This window comes from Vespa crabro, chromosome 9 (genome assembly GCF_910589235.1).
Source record: "Vespa crabro chromosome 9, iyVesCrab1.2, whole genome shotgun sequence".
Lineage (NCBI taxonomy): Eukaryota > Metazoa > Arthropoda > Insecta > Hymenoptera > Vespidae > Vespa > Vespa crabro.
The window spans coordinates 6,655,449-6,675,213 of record NC_060963.1 but is presented as its reverse complement, the minus strand read 5'-3'; the positions used below and the strand labels follow the sequence as shown (position 1 = coordinate 6,675,213).

Here is a 19,765-nt window from a genome sequence, read left to right as displayed (position 1 = left end):
ACATACATAATCTTTTATTTATTCATTCATTTTTTTTTTTTTTACTGAAAAACATTTTCAACAAGAATGATTCTATGACTAAGACGATGCAATTATTTGATGACGACGCAAATAATTTAATTGAACTTCCTCGTCATTTCAGATTTCCCACTAATACAATCGCTATGCGTGAATACGATAAAAATATCTTTGGATTTAGCACATCAATCGTTCCTAATCTTGCTATCAAGTATAATTTATATCGTGGGTGTAAAAATAAAACATGATTTCGATCCGTAATCAATTGAAAATCGTTTCAAACATGATCACATTTTCTATTTGATTTATTTAAAATGATGAAACATGTGAAATATTTTTAACATGAAACGACGTATCTCGTATCCGTAATAATAAGAAAAATAATATATATTTTCTTGTTAGATCGGATGAAGTCAATTAAGCGAAGCAGATCTTTTTATTCAACTCTTTTAGCAAATATCTTTCTTTAAAGCAAAGTGAAAGGAAGTCAACATGGTATCGTCCGAGATTCCTGATTGGCAATTACAACGAATGAAGAAATTCAGTTATTACGAGATTTTATGAAACTGCGAAGTTAATATAAGAAGGATGAGAAAAAATTATAAAAATGTACGAAGGAGAGAAAATATTTTAATATACGTTTTGTCGAGTAGTAAACTTAGAGTCAAAATCTCTCTTATCAATTTTATCTCTTTCACCGGTAATCTTGTGTGTACATTAGAGCGCATGCGTGTCTTTAAAAGCCTCGAAAAGAGCGCGCGCGCAAATGATTGAACAGCACCGCACGCGTTAGCCAGTCGTTTGTTCATCCAACGGGCGTTCGGATCTATGTGCAAGTGTTCGTGCGTATAGAGAAAAAAAAGAGAGAGATAGGAGAGATAGACATATAGATTAGAAAGAGAGAGACAAACAGAGAGAGAAAGAATTAAAAAATAGAAGAAAAGTGTTCTAATCATCGATAAGTGAAGTTTTGAAGACGAAGCAGCTCGTAGGAGGATTTATCGATTTTTATCGATGATCGTTCAAGTTTTGAGAAAAAGGATTAGAAGAGCGTAGATGTAGGAAAATATTAAGCAAGTTAACATAACGTAAATATCATAATCGCAATAACGTTAAATAGAGAGAAAAAAAAAGAAATAAAGAAAGAAACAAATATCGTTTTCACGTAGTAAAGAACTTTTATATATTACGAAACTATTTCTCCATTGTTATTTATTATTTCATTTATTTATCCTTTTTTCGCGTTATGTTCAAACGTCCTTCTGTCGTCGTTACATGTGGTAACTCGATCGATAATTTTATTCGCTTCGATCCGGAGTGACATCATTACGAGGAAGGATATCTCGTGTCTTTTTTCTTTCTTTGTATTCGTAATAATAACATATCAAACATCGATCTTATATATTTTACTTATTAGATATCCATTTTGTATATACTCAACTCGAAAACGGATTAATATATTATCTTCCTGTTTGGTGAGTGATATTGCCTTAACTGGTACCGTTAGAATTTCATCTCACATGTCGTCCACGTGTTGTATCGTCATCATTTTCGTTGTCTCTATTTCAACGGTAAATTCTTCGAATATATATATATATATATATATATATATATATATATATATATATATATATCAGATTGTATTTATATCAACAGAAAAAAAAATTACGCTTATACGAATACGACGGAAAAAAATGTCGAATTGATACATGTAATTTTTTTTCTTCGAATGATCCTAGAGAACGTTTACACGATCTCACGTATCTTATGTATCTTCTAATGTAACGAAGATCTGTTTTGTTTATAAATGTTACTACACGATAACGTGTACTCTTTTAAATCAGATCAATGAAGTTTTTCATAGATCGATCTTATCCAACGACGTTTGAATTTTAATAATATCATACATAGTTCTAAAATATTGTAAAAGAAATTTTTTAACGGTTTAGCTATTCAATCTCTCGTATATGCGTATTTTTTTACGATGCTAAACGATATTTACGATATTTGTAGGAATTGATATGTTAGCAATTAGATATCTATTTCTGGTGTTTTTCTTTCTTTTTTTTTTCGTAGGTCCTTCGGAAGGAAGACTATCTGGTAATTTCTAATAATTTTGTTGCATCAATATTAATTTGTTTTTAAATATATTTAATTAATGTTTCTATATGTACCATGCAAATAGTTATATTCTTTTTCTTTTCTATTTAGTACTATGATTGTGATCACATTTGTAAATTTCAGTTGAACTTAATTTTTATTTCGTTTATGCAACCTGACTCGAATGTATTCGATGATTAATCATAAACTATATACAACCGATTTATGAACAAGTACAGACGATCGGTTTAATGATGTTAGATGAATGTTCAATTAACATATTTCTATATAATTTACACGTATGGAAATTCAAATTCGTGATAATTTTATCGATTGATTAATTAGCTTTTTTTTGATTTGCATAATTCGTTATGAAATGTTGAGAGAGAGAGAGAGAGAGAGAGAGAGAGAGAGAGAGCGAGAGAGAGAGAGCTAAGCGTAACCTTTAACCAGTGAAACTGGTGAATAGTAAATTATTTCTATGTGTTTCGTAATGCATTTGTATGTTATTGTTCATGCAACAGTTTATATCTTTCTTTCTATTTTCTACATATTATGTCACCATTAATAACATTAATTCTCTGTATTAATTTATAGAAATCGTAGAAGCTATTTTTTCGACGTAACAAAAAATAAGAAATAAAGGTAAAGATAATGATAGAGAGAGAGAGAGAGAGAAAGAGAGAAAGAGAGAGAGAGAGAGACAGAGAGGAAGAGAGTAATGGAAAAAGAGAGAGAACAAATTTATGAAGCAATGAACACCTTTTGCAATATTTCACGTATGGTCTTATCTTTCTTTAGAGGCGAAGGGCCTTGGTGAGCCGAATTCCTTGTACATGTGTGTATTTTCTTCTTGTACATACGTATATGTTAGTATGTTCTCTATCTTTCTCTCTCTCTTTCTCTCTTTCTCTCTCTCTTTCTCTCTCTCTACCTCTTTATAAACATCTAACGTAAGATGACCGTAAGACGTATTTTTACTACTACTTCTAGGTAGTAGTGTAATAGAGTGAACACGAGTGTCTCTCTTCTTGCCGTGTAAATGACGTAATACTAAACGGGCGTGGGTTCGAGTAGACACGGAGTCATAAGATTTATACACTGCGCACTTGCTTTCTTTCTTTTCTTTTTCTTTCTTTTTTTTTTGTCCGGACACATGTATGATGTCATATTTGTATTATTTATATATATGTGTGCATGTGTATACAGATATATAGAATCGAAAATTTCTTTTTAGAGATCCTTTCTCATATATCTCTATCTTATGTGTGTGTATATCTCACGTGTAATTAGCGAGACGTAAAAATAAAAGATACAAAAACGTTCTTAAATACTATACGCTGTCTTGAGACATTTTTAAAAGCCAATGTTTTTTGTATCCTTGCTAAGAATAACTGCTACTTCATTGATATAGTTTTAAACACAAGTTGCGATATTTAATCACAGCTTGTCGTTTATTGTCGTTCGTGTTCTTTTGAGTTTATTCTCTCTCTCTCTCTCTCTTTTTCTCTCTCTCTTCCCCCCCCCCCCCCCTCGTAAATTCTTGTTATCTCTTATGCTTGTTTCCTGCATCTTACTTATTTGTTAGAGGATATTACAAAGGCGGACGAAATGAAACGCTGAGCGATACATTTGACCGTGAACTATAAATTACTAACAATAAACATTGATTAAAGGCCATGCGACAGAAGTGGAATTAAGATATATAGAATAAGTTCCCTATTGGTTACTCCTATTCGATTCCTAAACCTTTTATTCGACGAGAAAATTTATTTTTCTTTTCTTTTTTGTCTTTTTACTTTTTTATTTTGTTATTTTCCTTGTCGTCGAACGCACAACGCAAATAAATTTCCTTGAGATGCCGTTGATTATATTTAGATTTCCGGCGTTGCAATGTTTTAACTTAATTTGATGAAATTCTTGATCCCCGTATCGAATACGGTCGATTAAAAAAGCGTCTAATGATTATCGTCAGACTTTCGTCTTTCATTTTTAATTAATCGTTATACACTAACCGGATACTTAGATGCGATATTAGAAAACATCGAGAAACCGATAAGAGATTCAATGGAGTATTATACTATTTTAGAGACTTCTTATCCATAATAAATTTGTTTTCATGCCAAGCCGAAATTAATCTTTCGACATCTTTGGAAGCACAGGGTGAAGGTCTATAAAAAACGTATGAAAAAAAAAAAAAATTAATCTATGTCAGAAAATTATTGTTATTTCTTTTCTTTTTCTATTTTTATTTTTTAATATCATTAATCGTGTATTTTTTAAACAACAAGAAAATTATTCTTCAGAAATGAGTAATTAAAATGAAGTATGTTACTTTGAAAATATTGATTTAGTATCGAGCGAGACGTTTCGTGAGTAAGTACGCTTTCGTTCAATCAAAAACAACAGCTAACGAGATTAGTAAACAGAATTCCGATTGGCGGCAGTAAATTTCCGCGAAAATTCAATTACACGTTCGAAGGCCGAGGAGATCGGTAATTTCGGAACAATAGACTTTCGTGATTATAATTGGTAACTATGTTTATGCACACTCGATCGTATGTCTATTGATAAAGAAAAGAGATAAAGAATAGAAAAAGTGTAATTAAAAGCAAGAATCGATTAATACGAACGAATACAAATTGCTTAAAAATTCATAATAAACCAAATGAAAGGAAATGTGTCGAGTGCTTTGAAAATGGAAATGAAAAGTCTACGATCATTTAAACGTATCAGAAATTTAAGAAATCAAACGATATTCAAAGAAGACATATATAAAACATAACGATGCGCGTAAAGAATAATAAATAGATACATGATTCATAAGTAACGATTGCGAGATATTTTCATATTATGAAGTCCTATGTGGACACTGGTTATGCAGTCACAAGGTTACTTTGTTTTTTTTTCTTTTTTCTTTGTAAAGGTATTTTTCTTTTTATTATTATTTAATCCTCGTGCGCGATAGTAACGAAGAGAAACGTTGATTTACTGATCGATGGAGACATTCAGAGGATAAAAGGGGATAAATGACGCATGGTTCATCAAACGTGAGTTGCGAAGAACGTAAATACATAAGTATTTATTTACTTACATATATATATATATATATATATATATATATATATTCTTTATATATATATATTGAATGTGCAATGTCGTCATTTCACCGCAAGCGACGCTACGTCGACGTAATTGCCTATTTTGTCCTGTCGAATGGTTAAACGTCTACGATATTGATATTAAACTTCAAATTAATATAATTAAAAAAAGCTTTCATGGTTTATTTGTCGAAAATATTCGTATAATTTTAATGAAAAGGATATAAATATCTGGAAGATTCATGTTCACAAAACTAGATGACGTTAAATATAAAAAAAAACGATATGCGAACTCAACGTGTATTTAGCACTGCTCGTTTGCGTTAACGCATCGTGCATGTTAGAATAACGTTACGTCACCGTTTGTCTGTACCGGCGCTATGAACGTTCGTTCTAACAAATTCAATCAAGAAAAAAAGAAAGAAAGAGAGAGTGCGAGGGAGAGGAAGAGGGAGGGGGAATCTACTTTTCATTTAATTTTAATCGAAATAACTATAAGTCGATACACTTTTTCTATACTCATGAAAAAAGAATTTTGAGGCACGTATATGTATTACCTGTATTATATATATTCATGCATATGTACATCTAATTAATATGTATTTATTATTATACATTTACTTACTTATATATGCTTGCCTTTGAATTTTGTATCATTATCTTTGATAGATTAGTACAATATATTCGGCCATATTTCTTAAAATGCAGAAGTTTAACGCGATCGAGTTTTGCAATAATCAAATAAGTTGTAAATAAAAACTAGTTATACACACGCACACACATGTACACATATATTTATACGCTACAAATGGATATGAAAGAGAGATCGTGCGCGCGTTCAAAAAGAATCGCTTTTGTTCGGATCAATAAGAGTAAGGCCTGTTAAGAAAAAGAGCTGAGCACACGCGACTGTATTCTGTGATTATTATCGTTGGTTCGCAAATATCGATTATTTTTTTTTCTATCTTCTTTTCTTTTATTCCTTCCCTGTTTTTTTTCTGCTTTTAGTTTTTCACAAAATAGTAACGCGCGTACAACGTTCATAGGTTACACTATACATCGTAGACGATACATAAATACAATATCTTAGGCGATAAGACCGCCAAAGTAACATGCGATAATATTTAACGTATTATTTGTTATTTTCTTTTACATAGAACATGTTAGATATATATATATATATTTCGTCGGTAAAATTCGCTTTATTTGATTATTTGTATATTCTTATAGAATCCTGAATTTTTATATATATATATATATATATATATATATATATATATATATATATATATTATTTTAAGTAACGAATTATCGTCCGACTTGCGTTTTACTAATATTATATTATTATAAAGACAGCTTTATTCGATCAAAATGTATGTATTTTTAATTTTTGTCGAGACAATATTATTATTATTTCATATTTATACTATATTATATTATTATGCATAAGATGAAGAAAAAGTGATTTACGTAATTTCAAATCGAGTCTGAGAAGAATATCAAAGTTTTTATGTTTTAAAAAGATTCTCCTATTGTTAAAAAGAAAAATAGAAAAAAAGTATTTTTTAGTATAGTTATATAATAAGTACAAGTGATTAGTCACAAAGGAGGTAATGCATTAATATAGATATATACATTCTTTATATATCACATCATGTACTTACTTGTATTTTGTTTTGATTTGTATATGTATCAAATGCATGAAGGACACAATGTATTTACAAAAGCATAAATATCAAATATCATAACAAATCAACACCATTATGCTTGTAAAAGTCAAGAGCTGAGACAGCATTTGTTTAACTTTCTTTTTATGTTATCGATTGTTTTGAAATTACAAACAATTGGATCGAAAAATGATGAATAGTCTTAATTGATTATACGTATATTCGCGATTAATCATTTTTCACATTATTTTTCTGTATTTTATTTCGTGTTGTATGTTAACAAAGTTGACTAGTTTCCATTGAAAAAGAAACAACTGTTATTTTTTTTAGTTTTATTTCGATTGTACACAATACGAATAGACAATACATAATAACGACTGGTAATAATAGATATGAAACATAAATATATAAATAACTTATATGATTTAAATCGTGATAGAAAATTAAAAAAAAGGAAAAAGAAAGAACGATATAAATCAATATCATCTGCTCGTAAAATCGTACAGAACAATAAGTAAAGCATTATAGAGATTAATTAATAAAAAGAGATCGGAATCACAGCGATTAGAATTTTATGTACGACCAATTATTAAAAGTCTATGAATTAGTTATAAATTATTATTTCGCGTTTGTACAATTTCATTCGAGAGGAATGAATAATTAGTATAATCGTCGATTTTCGTTATAGGATTTACTTTGATTATGCGAATATTATATGTGCAATTTATGCAATTAGAAACAATGAAACAAAAGAAATTATAATTATTACTAATATGAATTATTTTATGGACTTCATTTTATTATAGCGGTTACATTAGGTATGATAATTATTGATAAAATTTGTCTTTCTTTCGTTTTTTTTCTTTTTTTTTTTTCAACGCCACAGTCGTTTTAACTAATTAACGAAATGTTCTATTTTATTCGTACACGTAAACAAAATTATCATCGCCGAAATTTAAGTCATCTCAATAAAGCGTATTTTGTAGTTTATATGTGTTCTTTCTTTTTCTTGTTTTTCTTTATGGGTAAGTTATAAAACTAACCTCGTCGTATCTTTGATTGATCTAAAGAAAAGAACTTGTCTTTTGTTTGAACGATACATTGGATAAGTTGTGAAGAGTCAATTTAAGCTTTCCCTTCGTAGGATCGTAGGCGCCTGTTAATGCGAAGTCTAGGCTCGATTGGCTCTATCGCAAAGTGCCAGTGCTCTTTCGTAACTTTCCTCGCGCGCATCAATATTATCGACGTTGGTTGGTGTGCGATAATAATGATGATTAACTCCCGTTGAATCGTTAAACCGTTATACTTTCATTTCGTATTTGAAGAGAAGATAGAAAAAAAAGAAAAAAGGGGGAAAAAATAAAAGAAGAAAAAGGAGGAATACGACGATCAAATGTTATTAATGTGCTCTGGAAAATTTGTAATAGATACCTTTGCAATATCGCGAATTGATTTTCTTCTATCCTTGAACACAACTTACAATTGCCTTTGATCAATATCGATGGGTTGTATATAATTCAATTAACGATTAAAGATTAAATGCAATTGAATTATTTCTTTGTCAATCTCAATGAAATGTTTATTTAATTATAAGTTAATTATTAAATCCATTACGTGTACATATATATATATATATACATATTTATTTATTTATTTATTGTTATCTTATTGATATATTTAAAAATTAATTAGAATGATAAGCGAGGAGTATAGATAATTCTACGGATTTATAAAGTGTCTACGAAATGTTCAATGATTCATGATTTATTTACGAATAAAATAATTCTATGATTAATTGAGTATATTTACGAAATAGTCCGATAAGGATTCACGGCATGTCTATGGAGTAGTTCGTCAATATGCGAGTTTCAATCAAGATCGACGATTGAAACTGATCGTCAATGATTGAAACTCGCACTCAATAATTGAAATTCATCGTCAATGGTTGTAACTCGCACCCTAACATTGATTACTCCTTAGATAAATCATTGAATCGTTCTGTTCGTAGATACGACAAAAATCATTGAGAGACTATTCCGTAGAAACATTTTCATCTTACTTATCACTTTTTTTTTACTTTTAAATAATAATAACAACTATATATAATAAAAAAAAATAACAACAAACAGACATTAATTTTTCGCTACGACGAAAAATTTAATCCTCTGTAATTTAATTTTTTCGGGCTTAAGATGAAAAAATATTTTGGAAAGAAGTTACCTATTTTTTTTTCTTTCTATGTAGTAAATGTTGTCGTTATGAAAAATGTAGGTTCCTATAAAAAAAAAAAAAAAAATAACCTTGAAATGACTTTGAAACCTTTCGTTAGATAAAAAAACAATAAATACTGTAATATTTCCCAGTGGGATGAGATAACTCTTATCTAAACAATTTTTTTCTCAAAAATACTGTTTTTTCGAGATAATAATTTCTAACGCTATATTTTGAACACCCTGTATATATATATATATATATATATATATATATATATATATATATTATAATATAATGTTATACAATATTCAGTATAATTTCGATTTAAAACAATATGAAAAACATTGTATGTGAACTAACAAATAATTTTATAGTGATAAAATGAAATAAGATAAAAAAATAAAGATATATATATATACTTAGATACGTGACTTTGAAGTTAGAGGGCACTATAAAGAGTTAATTTAATTAAAATTAACATTTAAAAAAATTCTGAAATTATTAATAATGAAATATTTATTAGAATTCTGATTGTTAATCATTGAAACAATTACATATTATTTAATGTGCTTTTTTTCATTATTTTTACGATAATCAATATCTCATTCAACTGATGTTGCTCTGTGTTTCTAAACACATGTCGTTAGAGATAATGTGCGTGTGTATGAAATAAATAGAAAGAAAAAAGAGAGAGATAAATAGATAGATAGATAGATAGATAGAGAGAGAGAGAGAGAGAGAGAGAGAGAGAGAGAGAGACGTAAAAAATCGATTTATCACCATTCTTTCTTCAAGTGTCTGTTTAATTAGTTGATAATAGAAATGTTAAATAATAGCCGACGTTTGTAATTCCACTTTCGTATTCACGATTATATCGTATAACGGTACTTCATATGTATATATACATATATATGTATAATATAATACATTTGTTTTGCAGTTGTTGAGATAAACGGATCAGTCACTTGTAATGTATAATGTATATAATATTTCTCGAAATATCGGGCAAACAAAATATTATTAGTATATATATATATATTTAGTATATATAATATTATTAGTTTATATATTTATTTAGGGGTTTTCTCTTTCTATCTTTGATATTATTAATACGATATTTATTATATAATGTTGAGTTCTATGAAAACATTTGATTATTTCATTATTTGTATAAATTTATGATAGTACTTTTTAATGAAAAATTATAATTTTCTAAAAGTAAATATACCGGTAGATATACTTTTTCTTAGAATTATCTTTTACTAGTGATATCTTATCTTGTTTATCATATTATTGATAAACAGCACATAATATACAGGTGTTTCCACTTAAATGACTCACCTTATACGATTATACAATATGATTTTATATTATTAGGATCACATATGCGGAAAGAAAGATACTCGATTAAATATATAAACTTAAATATATAATTAAATATATAAATATATAAAACTTAAATATATAAACGACTGGTACGAATGTGAAAGTTAGGTGGGAAAAAAGAGTAAAACAAAATAAAATAAAAGAAAAAATTAGAAATATTCTCAAGTAAAACTCTCGAGGACGTTATTATATCCGATTTGGATTTTATTCCTAATTTAATTTTAGATTTTTATGAAAGTTCAAAAAAAAAGAAATAAGTACACTATGATCAATCGAGAAAACAATCGATGATTTAACTTTCGAGAGTGTCACATACATATAAAGTATGTAGTCCGACAATATCGAAGTACTTTTATTTTCTTTTCTTTTCTTTTCAGAGTATTTGATCTACCTGAAAAACAATTAACTTCGATGGATCATCGATCAAAGACTTGAATTAAATCGTCATCTTCGCGAGGGAGGTAGAGAAAGGTGACAAAGATGCAAAACGCATGCAACGTTATTTTGATCATACATTAAAAAAGAAATTAAAAAGGAGAGAGAAAGAGAGAGAGAGAGAGAGAGAGAGAGAGAGAGAGAGAGAGAGAAAGAGAGAGTATCTGTACGTGTATACGTGTACATCTAGAAGTGACGTATACACACGTACTTCTAATAAATTCGAAATTCAAGAAAATAAATTGATAAGAAAGAAACTTTGCGAGTACATAAAAAGAGAGAGACGTGATAGATAGAAGGAAGATAAAAAGAAGGAAAATAAAGAGAGAAAGAGAGAGAGAAAGGAGAGAGAGAGAGAGAGAGAGAGAGAGAGAGAGAGAGAAAGAGAGAATTGTTGGGTATGTGCCCTGATAAGGAAAGAGTATTAACTATGAGGTGTGCCGTCAATGAAAAAGCTGCTTATGAAGAAGTTGATCCTTCTTCGATGAAAAAAATGGAGGAGTCGAGGATTAAAGAAGTCAAGATAGATCGAATGTCTCCATCAGAGGATTCTTCTTTGAGTGACCGGATTCAGTACGTTCCAAAAATCAAGTGGTTGGATCTTTCTGCGCAAATATTCATACATGGAGGTTGTCTTTATGGATTCTACCTCATGTTCACACAGGCGAAATTTGTGACGTCTTTGTGGGGTAAGTTTTATTATCCGTTTATACAACTCATTATTAAAGTTACTTTGTCCATTATTAACTACCAAAGAATCTTATACTTCGAAAAATATTATAGATATTAAGAAGGAAATAAGAGTAGAGAGAAAATAAAAAAGAAAATATATATAATATTATTTTTGATATATTATAAGTTAGTGATAGCAAACGTAATAGTTAACGAGAGTTTGATATCAAGAGTAAGGGCGATAAGGAAAAATGATAAAATGAATCATAGAGCTTTATTTCGTTCGATTATCTTGCCGTTAAACTGTCAACATATTATAGCCTCGAATTCTCTAAATTAATCCCTATTACGTATCGAGATATTCCTTAAAAGATTTAATATGTAAGATATGTAAGATTTTATAATGTGGATGATGGCAAAATTATAACTAAGAAGAAAAAACGCTTACGAAATTTTATTAAATGAAATTCTTCTTTCATATTATATTGTGATTAAATTTAACCATGAAAACTTTTTTTCCATAGCTTTCATAGTGATATACACTTCCGGTTTTGGCATAACAGCGGGAGCTCACAGATTATGGTCTCACAGGGCGTACAAAGCGAAGTGGCCATTGCGATTAATTCTAGTCTTCCTTTTCACGATAACTGGTCAAGTATGTATATATACTTCTTATATATATACACACACACACATATATATATATATATATATATATATATAAATATTTTAAGATTATTTTTTGTATTATATTCCTATATTAAAGTTATAAGAAAATTAATAATCTATATATCAATAGAATAATTCTAATACCAATTTCAATTATAGAAGCACGTTTACGCGTGGGCATTGGACCATAGGGTGCACCACAAATATAGCGAGACCGATGCCGATCCACATAACGCAAAAAGAGGTTTTTTCTTCGCTCATGTAGGATGGCTTTTTACAACACCTCATCCAGACGTTGTGGCTAAACGCAAAGTCGTTGATATGAGTGATCTTGAGGCCGATCCGATAGTGATGTGGCAAAAGAGGTGAGCTTGTAGGAAAACAAAGAAAGCATTTAAAGAAGAAATACAAATAATATTCATCTAAATATTATTCTTGATGAATTATATATAGTTAAAATGAAAACAAATCTATATTTTCGTTTCGTTAAGACTCGTTAAGCAATAAGATAATATGTTTGTATTTTGTTGATGTATATATATATATGTATATATATATATATGTATATATATATATATGTATATATATATATATATATATATATATTTATTTATTTATTTATTTATTTATTTATTTATTTATTTATTTACAACTTTTTTTAATTTTATAGATTTTACATACCTCTATTTGCTCTTTTGACCATTGGATTACCGGTCGCGGTACCTTATTACCTTTGGTCTGAAACATTCTGGACATCTTTCTGGGTTAGTTTTAATTTCCGATTTTGCGTAACGCTCAATATAGCTTTCTTCGTTAATAGTGTCGCACACATGTGGGGTCAGAAACCTTATGATAAGTAAGTCAGTTAGTCAGACAATTTCTTTAAATGAATCTTTCACAATGTCGTAGAATGATATTAAATGAGAGATATAATTATAGGAATATCTCACCAGTCGAGAATATAGCGGTTTCCATAGCAGCGCTTGGAGAAGGCTGGCACAATTACCATCATGTTTTTCCATGGGATTACAAGACCGGAGAACTCGGTGATTATTCTTTCAATATAACGACTGGATTCATCGATGCTTTCGCTCGTATTGGTTGGGCTTATGATCGGAAATACGTCTCGCCAGAAATGATACGGCGAAGGGCAAATAAATCTGGTGATGGTAGTTACGTTTGGGGTTATGGAGATGTGGACATCCCTAAAGAAGATCTTCAAGAATTAGAAACGATGGATAAAAAAATTTTATAAACAATTAGTTCCTTTTTTATTATATTAATACGCCGGTACAAAATACAGCAGAATCTTTGTCGTCATTCTTATTATCCTGCCGTCTTTTTTATATTTTCTAAAAAAGTAAAAGTATCTTAGATTTATATAAAAATTTTATAATCGTGGAATAACAAAGAAGACGTTCTTGTGTTATTAATTGAAAGCATAAATGTAATTTCGTACAATGAAATATAAGAGTATAATGATGAGGTAAAAAGAAACAAAGAAAAACAAAAAAGCTATTTTTACGCTCTTTCGTTTTTTTTTCGTATGTTTAATACATATGTATTTTCACGTGGTTGCATAAAAATACGTTAATTTTAATAAAGTATTATTAATTTTTGTTGTTGTTTCCGATTGTATGGATACACATTTTGAAATAGAAATGCAACAAATGTTATGTTACTTTTGTTGAAAAAATATTATTCTGATTTATTTGTCATAAGATCATTAGCTTAATAAATGAGTAAAAAAATAAAAAATAGATTTTTCAATCATCAAGTTTTCACGGTAGTTGATTTTCTGTAGTAGGTTTTTTCTTTAATGTGTAAAGATTCGACACATACACAATGAAAAGAGATATATATTTATATATATATATATATATGATTTTTATAAAATATAAGTACACAAATTATATATATACGTGGTATGCATGTAATTATAATAAAATATTTACGAATCTTACTTTTTATAACTTGTTTGAAAAAAAGTAAATGATTATAAAGATTTTCATTCCATTATTTATAAATGAAATCAAAACAAATTATTTATTGATTGATAAGTTTTGTAAAATAAATTTGATAAATTTCATTTCGAAAATTTAATTTTATTTTCTTATTGTATTATATTCATGAGTGACAATCACTATGAAATATGGAACATAAACATTCGTGGTAACCGATACTCGTATGAATTCTAAAAGTGCGTATCCACTTGTTACGTATTTTCATATCATATCATATCACCGTTGCGTATCAATATGGACAAGCAAAGAACAAACCATATCCTCTCTTTTTATACTCAAGAATGATTCGCAATAATGATACATAACGATACTAGAATATGTAACAGGTAGAAACGCATTTTAATGTGTAAATTATCGTGATATTTACCTCAAACTGATAATCTGATGATTACTATCTTGAAATATATAAAATTTATATTACAGACTTTCAATAATTTTATATAAATCAAAGTGTGTGCGCGTGCGTACGTGCGTGCGTGCGTGTGTGTGCATGTGGTATGTATTGATAGTACTTTTCCTCAATACTTTTATTTGATTTTTGAATTTATGTAGAAGCATGAAACTTAATTCAATATTGTGATATTGTTACGTCATTATACAGTTACTGATTATATTACCATAATAAGTAAATGCTAATGAAAATATTTATTTAATATTTATAAAATCTTAAAAGAAGAATGTATTTTACTTGTACGAAAAAAAGAAACAATAGATATTTAACACAATCATGGCATGCTTTTGACATACAGGAAATGATATGAAGATTAATGGTTAAATATATAAGTTTAATTTACATAAGCTCATGTTGAATTCTTTCCAATAATTTCAGTCTCCTTTGAAACTTCCAATGGTTCGAATGATCTTCCGAATACGATAACAGTCTTTTTTCTTTTCGTATATTTAATTTTGGTTTTTGTGTGGTCCCCCTCGTCCCCCTCGTAAGAAAAACGAAACGATTAGTTATTTTCGCGAAACGAAAAAAATCAATATACGTTCTTATTGACAAATCTTCCAATAAAAGTATTTTATAAATATATATATATATATTTTTGTTTTGTTTTAATTTTTGATTGATTAACGGCAGGATGTCAACAAATGAAAAAAAAAATGTTTCGAGAATACAGGAAATGAATTGGTTTTTAGTGCTATACTATATTCATCTTCACCTTTTTGGTGTCTATGGATTTTGGTTGTTACTTTTCGAAGCGAAATGGATGACAGTGCTATTTGGTAAATTTCACTAACATCTTTTTATAAATAGAAAATAACATCACAAATTATAATAATATTTTAAATTGTATCATATTGATATTATTATCATTAATTATTCTAATTATTTTATATTCATTATCGAACCGAAATAAGTTTCGATGTTACTTTCTGTTTATATTTACATGCACGAGAATATATGAACAAAATCTCGAAAATATAACAAATCCGTAAACGATTTCAGCCATTTTGGTCATATCAATCGCTTGTTTTGGAGTAACCGTAGGCGCTCATAGATATTATGCACATAGAACATTCGAAGCATTAATACCTCTTAGATATTTTTTTCTTATAGCTCATACTATTGCTGGTGTTGTAAGTGTCAGTGAAAAATAAAATAAAACAAAAAAATTAAGTTGACATTATATTGTCATATAAAATATTATTTTTATTTCTACAGGGTCCTTTGTATGACTGGGTTCGTTATCATAGGATACATCATAAATATTATGATACTGATAAAGATCCGTATTCTACTAATAAAGGATTTTGGTACAGTTATTTTATCAGCTACATTATGAATTCAAATTTGAAGGAAGAGGAATTGAAAAAAACAGTAGACATGCGAGACATCGAAAATGATTCTTCCGTTTTGATTCAGAGATCGTAAGCGTCACTTTAATTATTTATTTACTATATATATATATATATATATATATATATATATATTATAATATATATATATTATTATTATTATTATTATTATTAGTAATAATGACTATTATTCGTTACGTCTAATCGTTAACATTTCTTTTTAGATTATATTGGAGTTTGACCATACCGGTGACATTACTAATTCTTATTTTCGTGCCTATAAAATATTGGAACGAAAGCGCCCAGAACTCTATCTTTATTATGGGATTTTTGCGATTGCTTATAACTTCTAGCGTATCTAAGATGGTGAACAGCGCCATCTTGGTATGGGGTCTTAAACGAGGAGACAAGTTAATGTCCATTCTATATATTATTCGATTACTTTACAAGCTTTTTTTCAAAATGCCAAAAAGTCACGGTACCATTATGATTGATTCTAATGGTATACATGTTAATTGAATTTAAGTACTTATAAGTCGCCTTATCAAATAGAAAGTTACCGTTTCCGTAATATCTGTGATGTTATATATAAACTTCCGAATGTTAAGATAATGATCTCTCTCTTTCTTTCTCTTTTTTCTGTTTTATAATATATATTATATATAGTTACGAAAAAATTATAGAATCAGTATTGTCTTATTTTTCATTTATATAAATCCTCTGACGATTTTTTTGACTATTTTTTTTATGACGTTCTTATATTACGATTATGTGAGTCAAATAAGAGGATAGATTTGAATATCGACAAATATCGTTATAAAGAGTATAACAAAAACGGGCTTATTCGAATACAAGGAAAGAAGAAAGTACCTCGAACGAACATAATTTAAAATACAAAACATAATATTACTTAATCAATTAATGGAGTTAAAGGGTGAATTAGAAGGATGATTATTATCTTTAATATATTTATAACTTCTTTTATTAAGATGTTCGAATGCGCTCGTTTTTTATATACCATTTATATATAATAACATTGATAAATAAAATTAATCAATGTTTTACAGATTTCCAGTCGATGATAATTCGATCTTTTACATTACCAAATCTTATTGGCTAAATTATCATTATCTTCTTCCTTGGGATTGGAAAAGTTCGGAATTTGGCAAATACGATAAAGGATGCGGTACTGTAATGATTAAAATTTTGCGTAATTTTGGTTTGGTGAGTTTACTTAAAACCTCATCGACAGAAGATATTAGAAACATTATTCACAAATTTGGGAGTAAAAGCATTACATTGACAGAGGCGATAACTGAATTACAAAAGCGAAGCGAAGACCAAGCTAAACGAGAAAACCTACGCTTTGTACATTAATATAAAGAGATATTTGTATTTTATATGTTTATATGATTTAGACGAATTAAATGTTAATAAACTAATTACATAAGAAAACTTTTTTAAAGAATAATTAATTATCGACCTTTATAGTAATCAATTTTGTTCTAAACAGAAAAATATCATTCTTAATTTTATTATTAGAATATATACATATACATAAATGTATTTAATAAAAAATATTTTTTATTCTTAAATATTTATTTTTCTTTTAGAAAATTTTCTAAAATTATTACAAATTACATAAGTATACTTGAAAATAAACTTGTATTGTATAAGAGATTTAATTCTACAACGCAACAAATTTTGTAAATATAACATATCACCATCTACAAGATTTTTTTACTGCAATTTTGTAGATCTTAAATATTTAGAAATACAAGATTTAATTGTACTTCGTATGTTTGTCGCAAACATGGCTCATGGAGTGCAAAGGATTCAAAAATGTTGCTGTTTCAAGCTCTCTTCAAAATGATCGGTTGATAAAGTGTTATGTTTTTTGTGTCTATGTCTATGAGAGTCATTGATATGTGTAATTTACGATTACGTAGATCAATGACAATGGTAAGAAATTACAAAGATCACGGTATTGATAATTGAGCTTTTTCAATTTCTCTTTTGCGAAAGTAAAAAAGTGGATTTATATATATATATATATATATAAAATAAAATAAAAAAAAAAATATATATATATCTATATATATAATGAAAAAACAAAAGAGGATAGGTTATCGTAACTATTTACATTAAATGATCGTTTGAATCTTTGGAGATTATTAGAAGAGATTATTAGAATAATAATGAAAAAGGGTAAAATCATCATTTTAAATTTTATAAATAAAAACTTTTATGAAAAACAGAAAATTGTGTATTAGGAATATAAATTTGTTTGTTTCCTTGTTTATTCTTTTATTTTCATTTATATAATAAATTTATTTTCGCGTCATTGTGTAAAAACGATTTACCAAGAGATCATTTTATATCATCATATCTTCTATTAGAATCATCGTATCACACGTCACATAACATAAATAAAGTATGAAAAATTATGAATATCATTATTCTCTTCATAATGAAGTTTAATCTAATCAAAATGTTTGAAATAAATTTCTTCTATATGGAATACATTTCTTGTATTTTTTATAAACTAAATTTTTTTATTAAAATTTTCATCTTTTGATTTAATGTAAGTTCGTTTATTGATTTGAAGTATGGAAAGCATGCCAATTATTTCAAAACTGGTACTTAAAATCATTTTCTTTACGCATATGTCATAATAACGCTTATTTAATGCATTTATTAACATTTATATTTAACTTATTAAGTTGGCTAATAAATATTGTTGGAATATTTAATATTTTTTATTGCAATAAAAGAAAAAAGAACAAAATATAATATAATATTGAATTGGCCAATGATTAATGTTGAAATATTCAATAAAAAATACTAATATTTTTTATTTAAATCTAAGATATTGACAGCTTCGTGAAATATATATTGATGAAGTAGCCGTTGGTAAAGAGGGCTGACTTATGATAAACAATTTTTTCTATAACTTTTTGTCTGCGATATTGTCTTCCAAAACTTCATATGGCTCTTCTAGGTATCGAGAAGTTATTAATGATTTATGTTTAAAAATAAATGATTTTATTATTAAATACTGTGAACATATGTGAACAATATATGAAATATGTGAACATATTTCGTTTGGTTAATATGGCTGAAGGTATAAAAATTTGTTCCTATTTAATTACTACATCTGTCGCGTTATCGGAGTAATTGTCATTATTTTTTTCATAGTTAAATTTCATATATTTCGAACAATAAGAAAACAATGTTACTTATATTTTGGCTAATTAACTGTCTAAATAAATTTCCCCCAAATTTATGACTTAGCTAAATCATTTTCTCCTATTCGAAATCGTTACGGCAATTTTCAATATAAAATTAATAAATATACAAATATATACAAGAATTGTTCAATTTTATTAGGATATAACTATTCTAATGTTATCATAATTTGCAGATACGATTATGTTATTATCATCAACATAATTCAATTTTCTCCTTACTCGATTTAGGAATTGGAATTTCGAGATCTGTTTTAATAATTAATCGAACTTTTATAACTTGTCAAGTTATAAAATAATTTTATCGAAGAGAATTTTTATTGATAAATATTTTATCGAATAAAACTTTTATTAAAAAAAAAAAAAATTAATTATTTATGATTTTGTATATAATGTAAATAAATGAGATATCGACCATGATGAATAAT

The 19,765-nt window shown here is 27.7% G+C and overlaps 2 protein-coding genes across 8 annotated transcripts; both read left to right on the top strand.

Annotated features, from left to right (window-relative positions):
- Positions 1-807: 807 nt before the first annotated feature.
- Positions 808-13,960, top strand: LOC124426453 (acyl-CoA Delta-9 desaturase). Of its 6 annotated transcripts, XM_046968161.1 has the most exons (7): positions 808-1,106; positions 1,436-1,493; positions 10,864-11,610; positions 12,118-12,248; positions 12,422-12,627; positions 12,933-13,118; positions 13,202-13,960. In XM_046968161.1, exons 3-7 carry the CDS (start codon positions 11,322-11,324, stop codon positions 13,515-13,517), a joined length of 1,128 nt encoding a protein of 375 aa, XP_046824117.1. In that variant the 5' UTR covers positions 808-1,106; positions 1,436-1,493; positions 10,864-11,321; the 3' UTR covers positions 13,518-13,960. The 6 variants fall into 6 exon arrangements, with proteins under 6 accessions (XP_046824117.1, XP_046824121.1, XP_046824116.1 ...); XM_046968165.1 differs by lacking the exon at positions 1,436-1,493 and having other exon boundaries at positions 808-1,076; XM_046968160.1 differs by lacking the exon at positions 1,436-1,493.
- A 308-nt stretch (positions 13,961-14,268) lies between these two features.
- On the top strand, positions 14,269-17,544 carry LOC124426456 (acyl-CoA Delta-12 desaturase). Of its 2 annotated transcripts, none has more exons than XM_046968173.1 (5): positions 14,269-15,516; positions 15,740-15,870; positions 15,956-16,161; positions 16,314-16,591; positions 17,157-17,349. In XM_046968173.1, the coding sequence occupies exons 1-5, from the start codon at positions 15,372-15,374 to the stop codon at positions 17,207-17,209; spliced, it is 813 nt and encodes a 270-aa protein (XP_046824129.1). In that variant the 5' UTR covers positions 14,269-15,371; the 3' UTR covers positions 17,210-17,349. The 2 variants fall into 2 exon arrangements, with proteins under 2 accessions (XP_046824129.1, XP_046824128.1); XM_046968172.1 differs by having other exon boundaries at positions 15,095-15,516; positions 16,314-16,499; positions 17,157-17,544.
- The last annotated feature ends 2,221 nt before the right edge of the window (positions 17,545-19,765 follow it).